Consider the following 17,755-nt stretch of genomic DNA (forward strand, 5'->3'; position numbering starts at 1 on the left):
GCAGTCGGGGAGAAGTAAGTGAAGAAGAAAGAGCGTGTGGAAAAGAGAGACAAGTAGTACAAACAGTAACGTTTATTTAAAGGTCCTGACGAGACGCGACACACAACGTTACTTGTGTATTGCTGTAAATTTAAGTGCGCGCGCAATGAACCAAGCCCCAGTATCGTGTATTCCTGCCGCGACAAAGATGTCAAAAGCCAAAAAGATCCTAGACGAAGCTCGGGAAATTCAAAATCCTGAGCTTGATCTCGCTGATAAAAATGTATCAACATTTGAAGAGATGCCCGGATTGCGTGAGTATTCTCTGCTGTTCCATATTTGTATGACGGGTTCACTCGACGAGCCAAATTTGGTAGCTTGTCGCGACAACTTTTTTTAACATAACGTATACATGTATATATAGATATAACATCATTACCATTTTTTGTGTAATTTTTGAGAGGCGTGGTTACGCATGCGCGTGTTATTTATTTTTGACTTTTGAATTTAAACACACGTGGGATTTTTTTTTTACTTAAAATATTACTGACCTACGATAAAAAAATTGTATAATTAAATTTTTTAAAATTGTTATGATAATTTTTTTAGTTTTATGCTTTAAAATAATTGATAAAAAATTTAAGCCGCATTATTTGCGGTATATATAATGTGATAATAAGTAATTTTAATCAATGATTTTTTCTTGTTACAGTGAATATGTTAAACATCACAAGATTAACATTAAGCCATAATAAAATCCAACTTGTGCCACCAGGGTTAGCTAATCTAGTTAATTTGGAAATATTGAACTTATTTAATAATCATATTACGGAATTACCTATTTCCTTATCACAAATGCCGAAATTGAGGATACTTAATGTCGGGTTAGTTTCAATAATTGTTATTATAAATAAAAAATTTATAATTACCCCATAAAAAAAATCCACATGAAAATCCAGCACAGATCCCGATATAAATTCTCACATGGGTTTCTATGGGGATTCACACCATGCCAAATTCATAAAGGAATCAAGTATGGATTCCCATGTGGATTTTTACTATTTCCCATGGAAATCTGTACCATGTTAAAATCCATATGGGAATCTAGTCTAGATTCCTATGGGGATTTCCACGTGGTGTTTTTGAATGGATTCTCATACGGTTTCCTATAGAAATCCAACATAGATCCCGATACAAAGTCATATGGGAATCTGCACCATGTCAAAATTCATATAGGAATCTTGTATGGATTAGGAATTAAGAAAATTAACAAAACGCATCACGTAGATACAAATACCATAAAAATCGTGTGTGTTTTATTAAAATTATTTGTAATTTCTATAGAGACGTAATATAAGTTCTTATATGGAAATACAAATACCCATGGTTTCTTACATAGATTTTTCTATAAATCCATACACTCTTATATTAATTTCCATGAATTCGTACATAATTCCATAGTTTCCTATATGGATTCCTATGGGTTCCCATGCAATCCCACATGGATCTTTTAAAATGGTAAATAAATAAAAATATTATTTTTTAGTATGAATCGATTGGATATTTTACCAAGAGGTTTTGGTGCTTTTCCAGTTCTCGAGGTGCTTGATCTGACGTACAATAATTTAAATGAAAAGAATTTACCAGGAAATTTTTTTATGATGGGTAAATAAATCATTGAATAAATAAAATTTCATTAAATACTAAAAAAAAAAATATCATATTTTTAGAAACGTTACGAGCACTTTATTTAGCTGACAATGATTTTGAATATCTTCCACCGGAAATTGGTTCATTGAAAAATCTTCAAATTGTAAGTCGAAAGTAATTATAAATATAAATTAAGTACCGAAATATAAATACTTTAGATAAACATTTTCTCTTATGCAAAAAATATATCAATGGAATTTAAAAATTTGAATTTACAGCTGGTACTGCGTGAAAATGATCTAATAGAATTACCAAAAGAAATTGGTGAACTTACGCGTCTCCGCGAGCTTCATATCCAGGGAAATCGTTTAACTGTTCTTCCACCGGAAATCGGCAATCTCGATTTAGTAAGCAACAAAGCGGTTTTTAGAATGGAATTCAATCCATGGGTAACTCCCATTGGTGATCAATTACAAGTCGGCATTTCTCATGTTATGGATTACATTAGATCTGAGACTTATAAATAGTAAGTTATCCTTCCAATGTTTTAGAAAAAATTTCTATTATAATTTTTGTCAGTTGCAGTGCTTAAATTTTATGAGGATTAATAATATTAAAATGCATCATTTTAAATGCGCATTATAATACCATACATTAATTGATTCGATTCTATCAACTCTATTTAAAAATATTGATTGAAAAAAATTAAAAATGATGAAATTCGAATTCTTTTCAATAATTTCAATTCTTTTGTTTGTATATATAGACCCAAGTAGCACAGAGTCAACTTCAAGATGTCTTTTAAAAGGACAAGACAAATTTTTTTTGTCTCAAAGTCATCTTTTTTTATATAAATATGACATGCAAATGTTGGTTCCGGAGACTGAGAAAATTTGTGTTGTTTCCTGTCTCATGTCAATTGAAAAGTCGTTTAGATGCCTTATTTTACCATCATTTGCAATTGACTTTTTATCGTCACTGGTGTCAAGTCTTTAAGTAGACATTTTTTCGGTGACAAATTTTTGGTCGTTTTGTCAACATATTGATGCCTTATCGACAAGTCATAAAGTAGCCTACAAACTGATATCTTATAGATGTCACAAAGGCAAGTCTGCTACCTGGGGACAGCTTGCATGGAGTGGCCGCTTGTCAATTCTTTTCAATCAGTATTTTTAACCAGGGTATCAAAGATGTTTATTATAAATAATGTTTCGCCCTGAATGTACTTGCTGGGCTCATTAGTAAATTTGATGCAAGTTTATTCTACTTTAGACCATTTAAATGATGTTAAAAAAAATGATTATTGTTAATCCACGTAATAACCCATACGTAGTTTAGATTCTAAAAAATAATTTGTCAATTAAGCAGATCAGTAAAGCCGTTATTCCTCTAACACTAAAATAAAAGTCTGATTGCTAAGTAGAGTCACCTTAAAAAATATACTATTATTATTATTATTATTATTATTATTTATGTTTTTTTAGTGTTTATAATCGTCACCAAAGTGTCAAAGGACCACCGCCAGCCATAGAAAATGACAAGAGTAAAAAAATTTCTCGAATGCGCTAAAAAAAAAAAAAAATTACAATTTAAGTAAAATTTACAAAAACTACTTAAATTAATTATAATAACAAACTAATTATAATTACTTAACAATGAGAATAATTAGTGATTATTAATGATTAATATCAAATAGTGATTAATGACTTGATTAATCAACTGTCATTAACCTTACAAATGAACTTAAAAAATCAATGGTGCCTTAACGTCATACCTCACACAATATTTTTATAAATTCTATATTTACATATGTATTCTATATTAACTATACATAAATATAAATATATATATTTTAGTACTGATTAATTATTAACAAACAATTTTACGAAAATATTTATTTTTATTTATTTTCGTTTAACAATTAATTAAATATTATTAAATGATTAATGAAAAATGATAATTATGTACAACATTTAACATGATTTTAATTGAGATGATAAATTTTTATAATATATATATATATAAAATTACATGGGACTATTTATTATTTTATCTAAAAAAAAAAAAAAAAAAAAAAAAAGAAACCTGAATTTTTTTCTTATGTCATAAAAAATTACATTATTTAATAATCATCTTCGTCATATTCATCTTCAGTGTATTCGCATTCTTCAATTAATCTCGTTATTTCTAAATCATGTTCTGAGCTCTCGTGTTCTGATAAATGTGACTCGCCTTCCATAAATTTAGCAAACCTACAACATTTTAATTATTTATTTAAATTAATTATTATCAACCCGCCGGTTGAGATATGATCGATTTGTACAAAAAAAATGATATTTATTTAATTTATTTCAGTCACTAATTTTTTTATAAATTAGACACGATCACAAAATCATTAAATATCGATATGCTGTAGGGTTTAACAACAGAATAAAAATAAAATCGATAGAATTGACAATTGTAGTACTGAAAATTTTAAAATTAACGTTCAGAATTTAATAGAATTTGGCATATTAACAAATAATGATAAGAAACGAATCAATTAAATTTGGAAGAACTACAGCGAAAAATAAATTCGACGGAACCTGTGATTTGGCATGTACCTGAAGATCGGAACATTTTTCGCGCAACGAAAATGAAAAAAATGATTTAATTTCACTATTTAAGGGGTAGCTCTGAAGGTTGGGGCCGGCCTAAGATTTTTAGCTGGCATACCAGCATCTATATGAGAAAGATTTTTAAAATCTAGTTGTCCAGCTATCCAGTAGATTTTGCATTATCAAATTTTTTCCTCTGTTACGCGAAAAACGTCCGATGTTCAGGTACATGATTTGTTATGTAGTTCAATGTTATATGTATGAAAATCCAAATTTATAGGTTTTTCTGTGATATGTCTAATTTCATTCAATTCTGAACGATAGTTTTTGAAGAAACAGTATGACTTTTACAACAAAATTTTTAAAAAATTTACAGATTTTTGTACAATTTTATAAAACTATGAAATTTTATCAGAAAATTTTTTCGAGAATTCGTATAAAATTAAAAAAAAAACTTACAGAATTTTTTACAATTTCATAAAACTTTCTAAAATTTTTCCATGATTTCACGTAAATTAAAAAAAAAAAACTACCGCAGTATTTTTTCCATAATTTAAAAATTGTGAATTAATTTAACTCGTAACATTTTTTTGTGCCTAATTAAATTAAATTAACTAATTTATTTATTTACCTTATTGGATCTTTCAATCGTAATACAGTTTTCCATGGATTTGATTCAGGACTTGAACAATATCCTTTTAATTCATTCAAAGCTTTATTAGTTTCTCTAATCGCTTGGAGTCGGAACTCGTTCTCCGTTAATAATTTCCGGCGTTCAGGAAACATTTTTTTCCTGTTGTTAAATTGTCATTAATAATAAAACAAAAAAAAACAATAATAAAAATAACTGTTTTGTTCAGTAAAAATAAAAATAATTTATTATTATTATATTATGTACAAAAAATAAACAGTGTTTTGGTATTAAAAATAAAATAAAATTACTACGTAGTGCATGCTATGATTTTTTTTTTTTTTTTTTTTTTTTTTTTCAAACTTATTATTAAGATTTCAGATTCAAACCTACCAGTAGCTTTTACTTTTGTAATAAACGGCGATGGGAAAATTGTAGATTATAAAATTTAATACACAAAATGATAATGAAGCTTCAGTGAAATAACTACTGCAGTATATAATTAACAATCCAGAAGCCTAAAAAAAATTATAATTTTTTTATTAAATCAAAATTATAATTCACTTAAAAATTTTACAGTACAATATTTTTTTTTAGAATCACGAATAAAAAAAATAAATTATAAATATAAAAAAAATAAATACCTGTAAAAACCACTGAATAATTTTCTTAGTCCTATCATTAGTGACAGGTCCAATTCTATAACAAACAAGAAAACTTATCAAAGATGTTACTAAAAAATACCAAAAAACATAATCTTTGTACTGATGTAAAATAATTTGGGCATTTTCCCAAAGAACTCGAGCAAGCCATGAACTCATTGCCCAGCCGGTTCCAATCATCAAGTACATGGTTTTTCCCTAAAATATTAATCCATTTTAAAATCTTCCAACCTTTGGAATACTAAATTTCATCATTTAATTTTTAAAAATATAAAATTAATGTATATTAATATACATGTATAACTCACACGACCCAGTAGTTTACCAACAAACCAAACTAATATCAAAACTGAAAACATAACACCCAATGTAACTCCAGTTAAATAATAAAATAGTGTATTTCTACTTAATTTTTTAGCGCTCCAAAATAATACAATCCCGCCAATAGTCATCAATACTTTCCATGAATCGATTTCTATTAAAAACAATTTAAATTACCAGTAAATAATTAAATTTATTTAGTAATTAATAATAATGAAGCTGAAGCTAGCGGCCGTAATAAGTAGCGGCCACGCAAAAAATTGCTGGCTGCTACTTATTACGGCCGCTAACTTCAGCTTCATATTAATAATAATAGTATGACTTGCAACTCACTTATTAAAGTCATAGACATTTTGTAACGATAATTATTATATGGATAAGTAAATACTCCGATACAAGTATCTTCGAAAGGATTTATTCGCAATTCTTTACTTTTTTTTGTACCAAACCAATTAAACTTCCATGATCGTTGATTAATATCATGTTTTTCCATAACTTCTGTTGGTGTTTTTCCATCATACAGATCGTAAGTATCAAGATCTGTATGTAAATTCATCTAAAATATGTTAATATTTATTTTCATAAAATATTTATAATATTCAAGTTAAATTTTTTTTTTATCATACTAAGTATCAATATATAGAGAAAATATCAAATATATATAATATAAAATTATAAAATTATATTTTAGAAATTTTAAGGTAAAATTCCCAATAGGCAGCTTCCTTTTATTATCCAGCCCTTATATTTATTTTATTAAAACTTTTACTGGTCAAGCGCTGAGACTTGGACTCGAACCCCGGACCTTCTGCTTGCAGCTGAAGCCTTCCAATGCGTTAACCCACAGCCTTATTAATTACGAGTTCTACTTAAATTACGTAACGCATTTAGGATCACTTTTGAACCCCCGCCCTCACTATGAAACAAATCGTATCAAAATACCCCTCCTCTGCTCCTTATACTGTGCAATCCGCGACATTAATTTGTACCAGGTCACGTTGCCCTCAGTTCACTGATTTCAGTACATCCCCTTTAAAATCATCGAGCCGAGAGCAACAACCCGGTACATAATTTTTTATACCGCACGCAAATTTAAATTAAATTTTTAAAATTAATTATCATAAACTTTTATACTTTTTTTTTTTAAATTACATGCGAACATTAAAATCGACCTCGCCCCCGCCCTCAAATTTATTACGTAATTTAAGTACCGCCCTTAAAAAAAAAAAAAAAAAAAAAAAAACGGATAATTGATTTTGTTTACAGAAAAATTGAAAAAATTGTGTCGCCTAAAAATACGTAAAAAAAAAAAAATCAAGTGAAGATTAAAATTTAAACTCAGACTGGGGCTGACCATCCATGAATTAGAGAAGAAATAATTGAATGGCTCATCCTTAATTCGTCTTATCAATGAGACAGTGTGCAAATATTATTTTTGTAAAGTTAAATATTTAAAAAATTTTAAATTCAGTTATTTTATTTCCGGTTCTGTCCTCAGGCCTCCACCGTGAGAAAAATAATACCTGTCATTATTTATAACAACTATATATTATTTCCCATATTAACTAATAATCATAATTAGTCATATATTCAATTTATGAAGTAACCTTGTAAATATATATGTATCTATATACACATACACATGCATGCCTACATACATTTTTTTCTACTGAGTGTACACATGTGTCATGAAAAACAAAACAAATTTAGTGAACTAGAAAAGTCTAGAATTTCCATTAAATTAAAAACTAATAAATAAAAAAAATTAATAAAAGTTAATTATTTTTATCTAAAAATCAATAATAATAATAATTATAATAAACACAACTTACAATAAGTGTCCTCCACGTGTGAATAAAATATTTGGACTTTGCATTGTGACAAAAAATCCGTAAACCAGGTGCCAAATTTTCAATCGAATCTCCAGGTTCTAAATAATGGACTGAAAAAAAATAATTAATTAATTAATTAATTACTGACAATTAAACAATAAATTACCAAAAAAAAAGCCGGTACTTGAAAAATTTAAAGGTTATAAATAGAAAGTAACTTACGGGAATCAGCACTTGAACTCCCGGTTAAAATTTGAATAAAAATATAAATAGTAATAAATTTGATGTAACTTTTCATTGAGCTGTCAAACATTTTTGTTAAATTTATTTATTGTGACCTCTGAGCAGACGATTTATTTATTTATCAATTTGTAATTTGATCTTGAACCAGATTTCGACAAAACAATGCCATTTGCCGCAAACGCTAAGGCTGCTCCACGTGTATTGAAAAATTCTAACCAAGTATTTAAATTCGTAATTATTATCAAATATTTACTAACCAATAATTTATTGCATTGATAAATATCACAGATAGCTTTTTATGTAACATATATATGTGCATTAACACCAAACAGCTGATTATTATCTCTATATCTGTGATTTTAAATTTTAAAAATAAAAGGCGGGAAAATAAAAATTTTTATCTTATTTGCGTATAAGTTAATAAATGAGATTAAATTTAAAAATTATGACACAATGAGTGAGTTTATATGTGTTCAAGGTATTTATTAACATATGTTTTATATATATTTTATATTAATTATTGATTAATTTTATTTAAAATTTATTTTTTGTTTAATTAATTCGTGGCCTGAAAGTAGTAGACATTAAAATTATTTTTTCTGTTTAATAAATCAACAAATAAAATACATATGAGAAAGAATATTTGGAAAATATATATAAAGAATTTTTGAAAATATTTTTCTGCATATTTATTAATCATTTTTTTTTATATTTACAACATGAGTGAATGTAACAGACATCACACAAATTTAAAGTTATAAATAAATATATTAAATGATTCAAAAAAAATATTTATAAAAAATACACTTATTAGTTTAAAAATTTTTTAAATGTGCATTTTTTGAAAATATTATTTTATTAATCATTTACTCTATTTATTTATAATTTTTAATTTGTCTCACGTCGGTTACGTTTACACGAAAAAAACAGAATATTAAAAATTGATAAATAATAGTAAAAAGTGGAATCTCTTATCAATAATTAGTACTAGTATGTGCTTAATGCAAAGTAGTTTGCTAATTTTTGTAGATTCCTACTATCAATTATTTCAAAAAGTAAGGAAATATTATTACTTTTAGGTATAATACGTCACTTATTAGTGAAAGTTAATTAATTTATGGCATAATCTATTAAAAAGTAATGATTGGTCAAATTAAAAATTGCTATCTTAGATACTGATTTTTCCAGCCGAAAATTGAAAAAGTTACTGACTTTTATTTTATAAATTCGATATCACTGATCAATTATTAGCTAAAAATATCATTTATTCATCATTATAAATTAATTTACAATATACATAAATCGAATAAGTGGTAAACAATAAAATGAAAAATTAGTATACTAGATACTGATTTTTTGCTCATGAAAATACCGAAAATTTTAAACTCTTATTTTATAAATTCTTTCCCATTGACTAATAATTAATATAAAATGTTTTTGTTCGTTATTATAAATTAATTTATTATATACATATATCGAATAAGTGGTAAATAATAAAATTAAAAATTCGTATACTAGATCTTCATATATTAATATGTACGTTTACTAATTTTTCGGTTCCTCATTTTAAAAATTTTTCTATGTTTATTTGAATAGTAATAACTGTAGATAGCAATTTATCGATTCTTTTTCATATGAATTTTAATATACGAAATTACAAATTTAGCTCTTTTATGTGTATTAAATTTTAATATAAATAAGAGCCATTTTGTAATATATATAATGATCCTGGTTTGATATTAGTATCGAATATACTAATTTTAAGTCCAAAATAAACTACAAGCTATTAAAATTTTGAGCATCATTTTTTTCCGTGTACACTCATAAAATTCCCACATGTCTGACACTTCCGGTACGAAATTAATTTAGAAAAATGTAAAATAAAATTTAAAAAATAATTTTTTTTTAGTTGGACAATGCGGAAATCAAATAGGAAGTGCATTTTGGCCGTTAGCACTACACGAATATGGTGTAGAAACATCAAGTGGTGGCGTAAATCAATTGAAAATTTCAAAAGATCATAAAAAAAATGTCGACGATCTGGCTGATGCATTTCATAGTTTTTTTTATGTACCAGAAAACTCGGGAAATTTATCTTTTAAGCGAATATTCGATTTGACTGCCGCCAAAGTTAAAGCGCGAGTAAGTATTTTTTTAAATTTTTTATTTGACTGATGAATATTTAAATAAATTTTTTAATTATTTAATTTCCAGGCTGTTTTGATCGATATGGAAGACAGCGTAGTATCAAGATTCAAACAAGGCCCTTTGAGAAATTTATTCGACCAAACTTGCACTGTTACAAATTACCCTGGCTCGGGTAACAATTGGTAATAAAAAATTAAATTATAAATTGATTGAGGGTCGGAGTAATTTTAATTAAAGTCAAGGACATTTTCAGACATTGTCTTCACTTTTTAAAAATTTTATCAATTATTTTAAAAAAAATTTAAGTATTAATTTAAAAAAAAAAAATACAATGTAATTCAAATTTCGCCGAAATTAAGATTTAAAAAATTACTTACAGTCGTTATCAATCAGGAGTTTAACGAAATTTAAAAAGTAAATTTTAACCCAAAATTTGACATTTCGAATCATAAAATTGACATAAAGATTTTACTGAAATTTATTTACCAAATTTTGTTCAACTTCTAATCAATAAAAACTCAGTATTTTTTTTTTCAAATCTATACTTCAGCAAAATTGTAACTGAGTGGGCAAAGAAATTACTTAAAAATTCACTGATATTTCCCGGTTTTTCAGTAAAGATTAATTTTTTTTCTCTGCTTCAGAAATTTTGTTCATATGATTGAGATTTTTAGTTTTGATTATATTCTAATTGTCAATAATTAAATCTAGTACAGAAATGTTCAACTGTGTTTACTTTATTAATTTATTTTTTATGTCAATCATTTTTTATAGCATTGCCATAGCTGGTACTTATAACCAATTAAATAATTTTTTAAAAAGTGATTTAAAGTACCCGTACGAAAAAAATATATATCCGGGCAAATTTCATCTATGAGACATATATTTTTTTCGTATGGGTAAGTAAAAAAAAAATTAATAAATAAGCAATGACTTGTATGGATTAAAAAAAATTAAACTTCCAATATTTGGTAGATGAAATTATTGAAGATTTTGAAATTGATCATCAGTTACTTGAATCTCAGCTAAAAGTTAATCTTTTTTTTTCTGTGTCAAATCTTTTTGTTTTTATTTGCTACGCGTTTTCTTTTAAAATCATCTAATCCAGTTGTAACTCCTTTTTTGTCTCGTTCAATTTTGAATTTGAGAATAACATCAAAGCATTAATTGATAAAATTAAAATACCATTGACAAAGTCATCGAGGATTTTTAAAAAGTTTCGAATATTGTCTGAGAATGTCCTTAATTATTAGCAAATTAAATATTTAGGGCTGTCGGATACTACACTCACGGTATGAATTATCACGATAAGATTCAAGAGACGATAAGAAGAACAGCTGAACGCTGTGACAGCCTTCACGGTTTCTTGTTAACGCATTCTCTGGGTGGTGGAACGGGATCTGGTTTAGGAACAGCGACTTTGAGTCTTCTGCAAGATGACTACCCACATGTTGACAAATTTCTGTCGAGCGTTTATCCAGCAGCAGCTCAAGATGTCATTACTGCACCTTACAATGTTTTGTTAGCAACCAAAGAACTTATTGATAATGCAACTTGTGTTTTTCCGGCAGACAATGGAGCGCTGCTAGATATTTGTAACTCACAAATTTGTAAAAAGGATAACGTTGATCAGTTAAATTATAATGCCACGTGCAAACCCTTCCAAGATATGAACAGTATTATTGTAAATATGTTACTCCATTTAACGAGGTACCTTAATTTAAATTAATTTTCAAATATATATGATATATATTTGTAATTACAATTGAAATTTGATTTCTTATTTTAGCGGAGCGCGTTTTCCAGGAAGTTTGAATACTGACATGAATGATTTAGCGACAAATCTTGTACCTTATCCACAATTACATTATATATTTAGTAGTGTCAGTCCAATATCTATGACTGCTCCTAAATTATTAATCGCTAAGAAAACTAAGTAAGTAATTTACTAATTACTTTTAACAGTTGTTGTAAAAAAATCGAAATGCTGACTCAACTAGTACAGATATGACAAAAATCTATATAAACAATTTTGTAAGTAATTAAATTTTCTACAAAAAAGGTCTCATTACATTTTTACGTACATCTAATTATTTTAACGTAATTCCAATTTGAAGTAAAAAAAATAATTTAAATGTATTTTTAAATAAATTTTCCCGCGTTTTTTTTTTCATAACTTAAAAACTATCAGAGATACGTTAATAAGCACAGATACTTTTTTTGTAGCAAATTAAATTTCCTATAAAATTTGTTTGAAACATTTTTTTCTAAAATCTATAGTTCAGCTTTTAAATTAATTTTTAAAATTGTTTATGTCAAAGGGTACAAGACGAATTATTCATGAATGCATGGTCACGTTCGCATCAATTGATAAAATTAGATCCATTTAATCAAAAGTCTGTGATAATTTCTGCTGGTCATATTGCCAGAGGTAACTGTTCAATGGATGACATGAGAAGAAATATCCAAAGGTATTTATAAATAATTATTTAAATAAATTTAAATTGAGCGCCAAAATTTATTTTGGGTGCATTCCGATATGCGCTGCGAGCAGCTGAAGGCTGAAGCGAAGTGCATTTCGGAATGCATCCTCATTAATTATTCTCATTACTTACGCGGTAAATTTAAATTTTTGAAAAATAAATTAATAGAAATTGGAGAAAACTTAAAATCGTACGTCCAAATAAAATGGCGGTAGAATATGATAGAAAAATATTCAAAAAATTTAAAAAAAAACACTTGAGTGTTTAAACAAACCTTGGTGGGGAAATAATATGCAGAAGGGTATCCTAATACACTTGGAGATTTGAATTAAATTGCTCCATGTGTATTGCAGCTAAAAAACGTCACTTAACTGCTATTTTCCACCAGACGATGCCAGATGATTTTGCTCAGGAACTTGGAAGTTATCAGCATCAGCAATTTGCAACACTTTACACTAGCACTGAAAACTCAACACTTAACGACACTACAGACACTTTGCACAATTTAAATTTTACAAACACTGGACATTTTAATTAAACAATTACTATGAACAATAAATTTAATAGATAATTCCGCGAATTAACTGCAATACTGTGTTTCAATTTAAACGTAAAGAAGGATCTGGACTACTACTGGCGTCGTCGATGATACTGACTGCTGCTATTGGACCACCAGCTGATACAAAACAATCGATTTTGCAATAATTCGATTCCCCCACTTAGCAAAAATTTGAACGTTGAATACAGCAACGCGCAGTAGTGTCAGTGGCGCGAAATTTCAAAATTGAAATTTAATAATTTTATTAAAATTTATTTGTGTCAATAATTATATTAATTAGACGAAAAAGTATACTCGAAATTTTTTATTTTCATCAATATTTTATTAATTATTCTTATTACTTGCGCGGTAAATTCAAATATTTGAAAAATAACTTATTAGAAATGGGAGGAAAATTAACAATTGTTAGTCAAAATAAAATGGCGGCAAAATATGATAGATAAATATTTAAAAAATTGAAAAAAAAAAAAAAAAAACACAACGGATGTTAAAAAAAAATAATTATTAGATTTCAGAACAAAGCAAAATTTACACCATGGAGTAAAGAAGTTATGAAAATCGGATTATGTGCAGTTCCACCAGCAGGTCACTCTGCGTCTCTCCTATGTCTTCTCAACTCAACATCAATGCGGCTGATGTTCAAAAATATAATCAATCAATTTGACAAACTGTACCAGCGCAAAGCCCACGTCCATCATTACTTACAAGTCGACGGGTTCGACGTTGAAAATTTTTACGAAGCGAGAGAAAGTATAAAAGTAATTTGCGATCGGTACAAAGAAGTCGAGCTACAAAAGCCTCAAAATATTCCCCGACTTAAAGTTAATTAATTTATTTTACTTTTACAACATTAAATATTTATTTTATTAATTCCCTTTTATTTATTTTATTTAATTAGCATTAATTCTTATAATTTTATAATAAAAAAACCAAGGAGATAATTTTTTACTGAATAAAATTTTTGAATTAAATAAATAAAAGTTATTTTTGAAAAAAAAAAAAATATATATATATATATATTTACTTTGGATTACTGAAGTTAATTAACATTGCGTATAATTATTTTATGCAGACACATTTTAATTTTATTTAATAATTATTAATTAGTAATTATTTCATTAGTCAATAGCATATTTTTAATCGCTGTTTAAATAGAGAACTTTGATTTAAATTTAAAATGTTCAGCTTGCAATTATTTTAGAATGACTCGAGTTAATTAATATTTCGAATAAATTTTAAAATCGATTTAGCTGGCAGGTATTTGCGGTAATCCGAATTCATCAACCAGGACTCCATCCTAAAACAAAAAAAAAAAAAGATAATAAATATAAAAGTACATGGGTCGAGTATAAATTTAATTGATACTGACCTTGTTCTTGATAGAAGCGATGCCAGGTTCTTTGTCCGGAGCACTGGGAGCAGAAATAGCGTCATCCAAGTAAGAAGTATCAGTATCCAGGGCAAGATCATCGCCTAGAGCATCCAACTCAGCGGCAAGTTCATCATCATCTATCTCAGGTGTGCCGTAGCTACGACCTAGAGCTTCCTGGACTTCATCAGCTTGCTCTAACATGTCTGCCAAGTCATCTTGGACATCCTGAATATTTAAAAAATAATTCAAATGAGTCAGTAATTGAAACCTAGAAAATTGAACCTTTCGTCTGTCGCGTATCCTTTACTAAAAATCGTTAGTGGCATAGTAGACGTATGTCTTATTATTTATATGACTGGGCTTAATATTTTTTAACTGACTGAATCACCTGAGAAAGTTTTTTATAAATATTTAAACTCAGGAATTTGAATTAAACATTTGACATCTCGATGATGTCTAGTACACATAATTTCGTTAAATTTTTAGCGCTCTCCCACACATAAAATCACAAATGAACGTGATGTAAAATAGCAGCTTCAATTTTACGTCAAATTTTTGTTATTTTACGTATAAGAGAGCTAAAAAGTTTAATTTAAATTTTTTATGTATAAGGTAAAAGCTCCTATACCCGCTCAGTACCATTAGTCGCTCACTTTAACTGTTAAAGGCGTTTTTTTATAATTTTTATAAAGAAAAATTACAACCAAAAATTTTATTATTGATAAATAATTATTTGTGAATCTAAATATATTTAAATATGACGTATCAAATTATTTTATAATAGATTATAAATTTAAATTGAATGACTGTTTTCAAAATCGCGCATCGCCGGGCATTTTTTACTTTAACGTTCATTCGTTAGATTAAATTTAGATTACGTCAAATTTTTTAAGAATTGTTATAACTATATCTTATTAAATAAATTTTTAAAATTCATGAAATTTTATATTATGAAAGAATAAAGTACTATAATTTATAAATTATTTGTCCAAATCAATAAACTTATGATAGTTTAATTGATATTGTCTTTGAGCGACTATGGGGCCATGTGTTGATCGAGTAATGGTACATGACAACTTTTAGTGAGCGACTATGGGTACACTCAAGGACCTTATTTAAAAAATTAATAATAATTAATTATCAACATTATTCTTCAAACTTAAATTTTATTCTAATACTCGAAACTTCAAAAAATAACTATAAAAAAAATATGGTTTTTCATTTTATTTATTAATTTATATTGAGTGATTCAATTCTCACTCCAATGAAAAGTGAGCGGGTGTAGGAGCTGTTACCTTACTGTACGTCATCGAGATGTCAAAAGTTTCATTTCAATTTCTGAGCTGAAACTCTAGTTTTCTGGATAGCTACCTCTGGAAAAATTTGAATTATTTGAAAAACTATTGCGACTTTAGCTATTATTAATTTACCTAAAAATTTCCCTTTTTTTTTTTTGAAAATTTTTAATTCTATAACGGGAAGTTAAAAAATAAAGTAAATAAAATTATACAAACGTTTTAAATCGATTAGTAAGACATTAATACACGAGTTGCTAAATCGGTTTAGGAAAGTAATGATTAATTTTTCTAAAAAAAAAGTCAGGGATTCTCTCAAAGCGCAACGGACGAAAGGTTAAACTACGGGTAATCCAGACCTCAATGTTATCAATATTTATGTTTTTAAATTCTTTCTGCATTTGTTTCACTCCATCTTTCATAGCTGCTACAGTGATCTGAGTATCTTTGAGAGTTTGAGTGGCATAATTAGTCTGGTCCATATTAAAAGCCTGTTGTCTCAAGTTAGAGACCTGGTTTTCATACATTTTACGCTGTTTCAATATTCTCAAGGCTTTGGTTTTAATTGCGTTCTTAGATGGGCCATCTCTCATTTTCATCATCTGGTCTTTGCATTTTTTTAATTCGATATCTAAATTATGAATTTTTTTTTCAGCTGCATCTGCTCTGCTGTCGACCTATTAATTACAAAATATATATTTTTTATATAAGTGGAATCTTGTAATTATCTGGGATGAATCATTATGGACAAGGTCATAACCTAAGTAATTGAAATTGGATAATATAAAGTAATACTTACTCCTGCAATACAATCACTGAGACTCGGACCAGGTTCTTTGGGTTTTGCGCGTCCGAACAATCGATTCATTTTTAATTTGTTTATTTATAGAGGAAAAAAAATATTTTGTGATTTTATTTTATTCAAAAAGTACTAAAATTAATACAACGTCAAAACACTGTGTCATATATTTTTTTTGTTGTTGTTATTCGGAAACTAGTGCTGCTCTCTACAAGAAATAGAGGAACTTGAGTATTTTTAAATATTTTCCCAAGTTGCATAGAGACAACTTTAAGATGTCATAAAGATGTTTTTTAAAAGGACAAGAAAATTTTTTGTCTTAAGTCAAGTTTTTTTTTATATAAATGAGACATCGAATTTTGGTACTGGAAGTCATAGAAAATTTGTGTTTTTTGTTCATTCTTAAGGAGGTAAATTGGTTAGAGATACAAAAAAAGAGCGTATTTTTGTGATTTTTTTTTCAGGGTACTTTCTTTATAAAAATTCTCAAAATATGTGACATGGTTAAGTATCATTCCAAGAAAGTTCTGCTAAATTTTCATAAAAAAATATTGAAAAATAACCCAGTGGTTGTGGGGAGAGACGAGTCACCTCAAAAAAAAGTCTCCATGCCGTAGGCAGGATAACTCATGACTGCCTCATCTGAAATCAAAAAACCAAAAAGATTTCTTTAGTACATAAGCTTGTCGTAGATTTGAACGAAGGATTTTTTTTTTCAAAAACTACTTATTTTTTAATTAAACAAAAAGAGCAATTTTTGGCAAAAACCAGAGTTTTTTTGATTGTACCTTTACCAAAAATTCAAAAATGAATATTTTGTTTATTCTTTCGTTCAAATCCATCAAACTTATGTACTAAAGAAATCTTTTTTGTTTTTTTAATTTCAGATGAGGCAGTCATGAGTTATTCTGCCTACGGCATGGAGACTTTTTTTTAGTGACTCGTCTCTCCCCACTACCACTGCCTGATTTTTAAATATTTTTTTATGAAAATTTAGCAGAATATTCTTGAAATGATGCTTAATAATGTCACAAATTTTGAGAATTTTAACAAAGAACGTAATCCGAAAAAAAAATCACAAAAATATCCTTTTTTGTTTGTATTTCAGACCAACTTCCCTTTTAAAAAAGTCATCGCAATAGACAAGTCGTTCAGATGAAATTTTATAATTATTTTTAATAATC

At 27.4% G+C, this 17,755-nt stretch overlaps 4 protein-coding genes across 4 annotated transcripts; 2 read left to right on the forward strand and 2 right to left on the reverse strand.

Moving 5' to 3' along the window:
* Nucleotides 1-3,659, forward strand: LOC103579505 (ras suppressor protein 1). Its single transcript, XM_008560924.3, has 6 exons — nucleotides 1-293; nucleotides 692-863; nucleotides 1,526-1,644; nucleotides 1,710-1,792; nucleotides 1,908-2,155; nucleotides 3,114-3,659. The coding sequence occupies exons 1-6, from the start codon at nucleotides 146-148 to the stop codon at nucleotides 3,196-3,198; spliced, it is 855 nt and encodes a 284-aa protein (XP_008559146.1). The 5' UTR covers nucleotides 1-145; the 3' UTR covers nucleotides 3,199-3,659.
* A 47-nt stretch (nucleotides 3,660-3,706) lies between these two features.
* On the reverse strand, nucleotides 3,707-8,300 carry LOC103579504 (nuclear envelope integral membrane protein). The gene is made up of 8 exons (XM_014441469.2): nucleotides 7,895-8,300; nucleotides 7,673-7,782; nucleotides 6,174-6,396; nucleotides 5,828-5,994; nucleotides 5,502-5,717; nucleotides 5,251-5,375; nucleotides 4,858-5,019; nucleotides 3,707-3,881 (listed from the first exon to the last, which is right to left on the reverse strand). Exons 1-8 carry the CDS (start codon nucleotides 7,983-7,985, stop codon nucleotides 3,752-3,754), a joined length of 1,224 nt encoding a protein of 407 aa, XP_014296955.1. The 5' UTR covers nucleotides 7,986-8,300; the 3' UTR covers nucleotides 3,707-3,751.
* A 9-nt stretch (nucleotides 8,301-8,309) lies between these two features.
* On the forward strand, nucleotides 8,310-14,085 carry LOC103579503 (tubulin epsilon chain). Its single transcript, XM_014441468.2, has 7 exons — nucleotides 8,310-8,393; nucleotides 9,825-10,057; nucleotides 10,130-10,245; nucleotides 11,333-11,773; nucleotides 11,853-11,999; nucleotides 12,385-12,534; nucleotides 13,614-14,085. Exons 1-7 carry the CDS (start codon nucleotides 8,369-8,371, stop codon nucleotides 13,933-13,935), a joined length of 1,434 nt encoding a protein of 477 aa, XP_014296954.1. The 5' UTR covers nucleotides 8,310-8,368; the 3' UTR covers nucleotides 13,936-14,085.
* Nucleotides 14,086-14,159: 74 nt separating this feature from the next.
* LOC103579502 (charged multivesicular body protein 5) lies at nucleotides 14,160-16,756 on the reverse strand. The gene is made up of 4 exons (XM_008560920.3): nucleotides 16,572-16,756; nucleotides 16,132-16,449; nucleotides 14,475-14,702; nucleotides 14,160-14,402 (listed from the first exon to the last, which is right to left on the reverse strand). Exons 1-4 carry the CDS (start codon nucleotides 16,638-16,640, stop codon nucleotides 14,352-14,354), a joined length of 666 nt encoding a protein of 221 aa, XP_008559142.1. The 5' UTR covers nucleotides 16,641-16,756; the 3' UTR covers nucleotides 14,160-14,351.
* Nucleotides 16,757-17,755: the final 999 nt, after the last annotated feature.

The sequence above is a fragment of the Microplitis demolitor genome, chromosome 5, assembly GCF_026212275.2.
Source record: "Microplitis demolitor isolate Queensland-Clemson2020A chromosome 5, iyMicDemo2.1a, whole genome shotgun sequence".
NCBI classification, from domain to species: Eukaryota; Metazoa; Arthropoda; class Insecta; order Hymenoptera; family Braconidae; genus Microplitis; species Microplitis demolitor.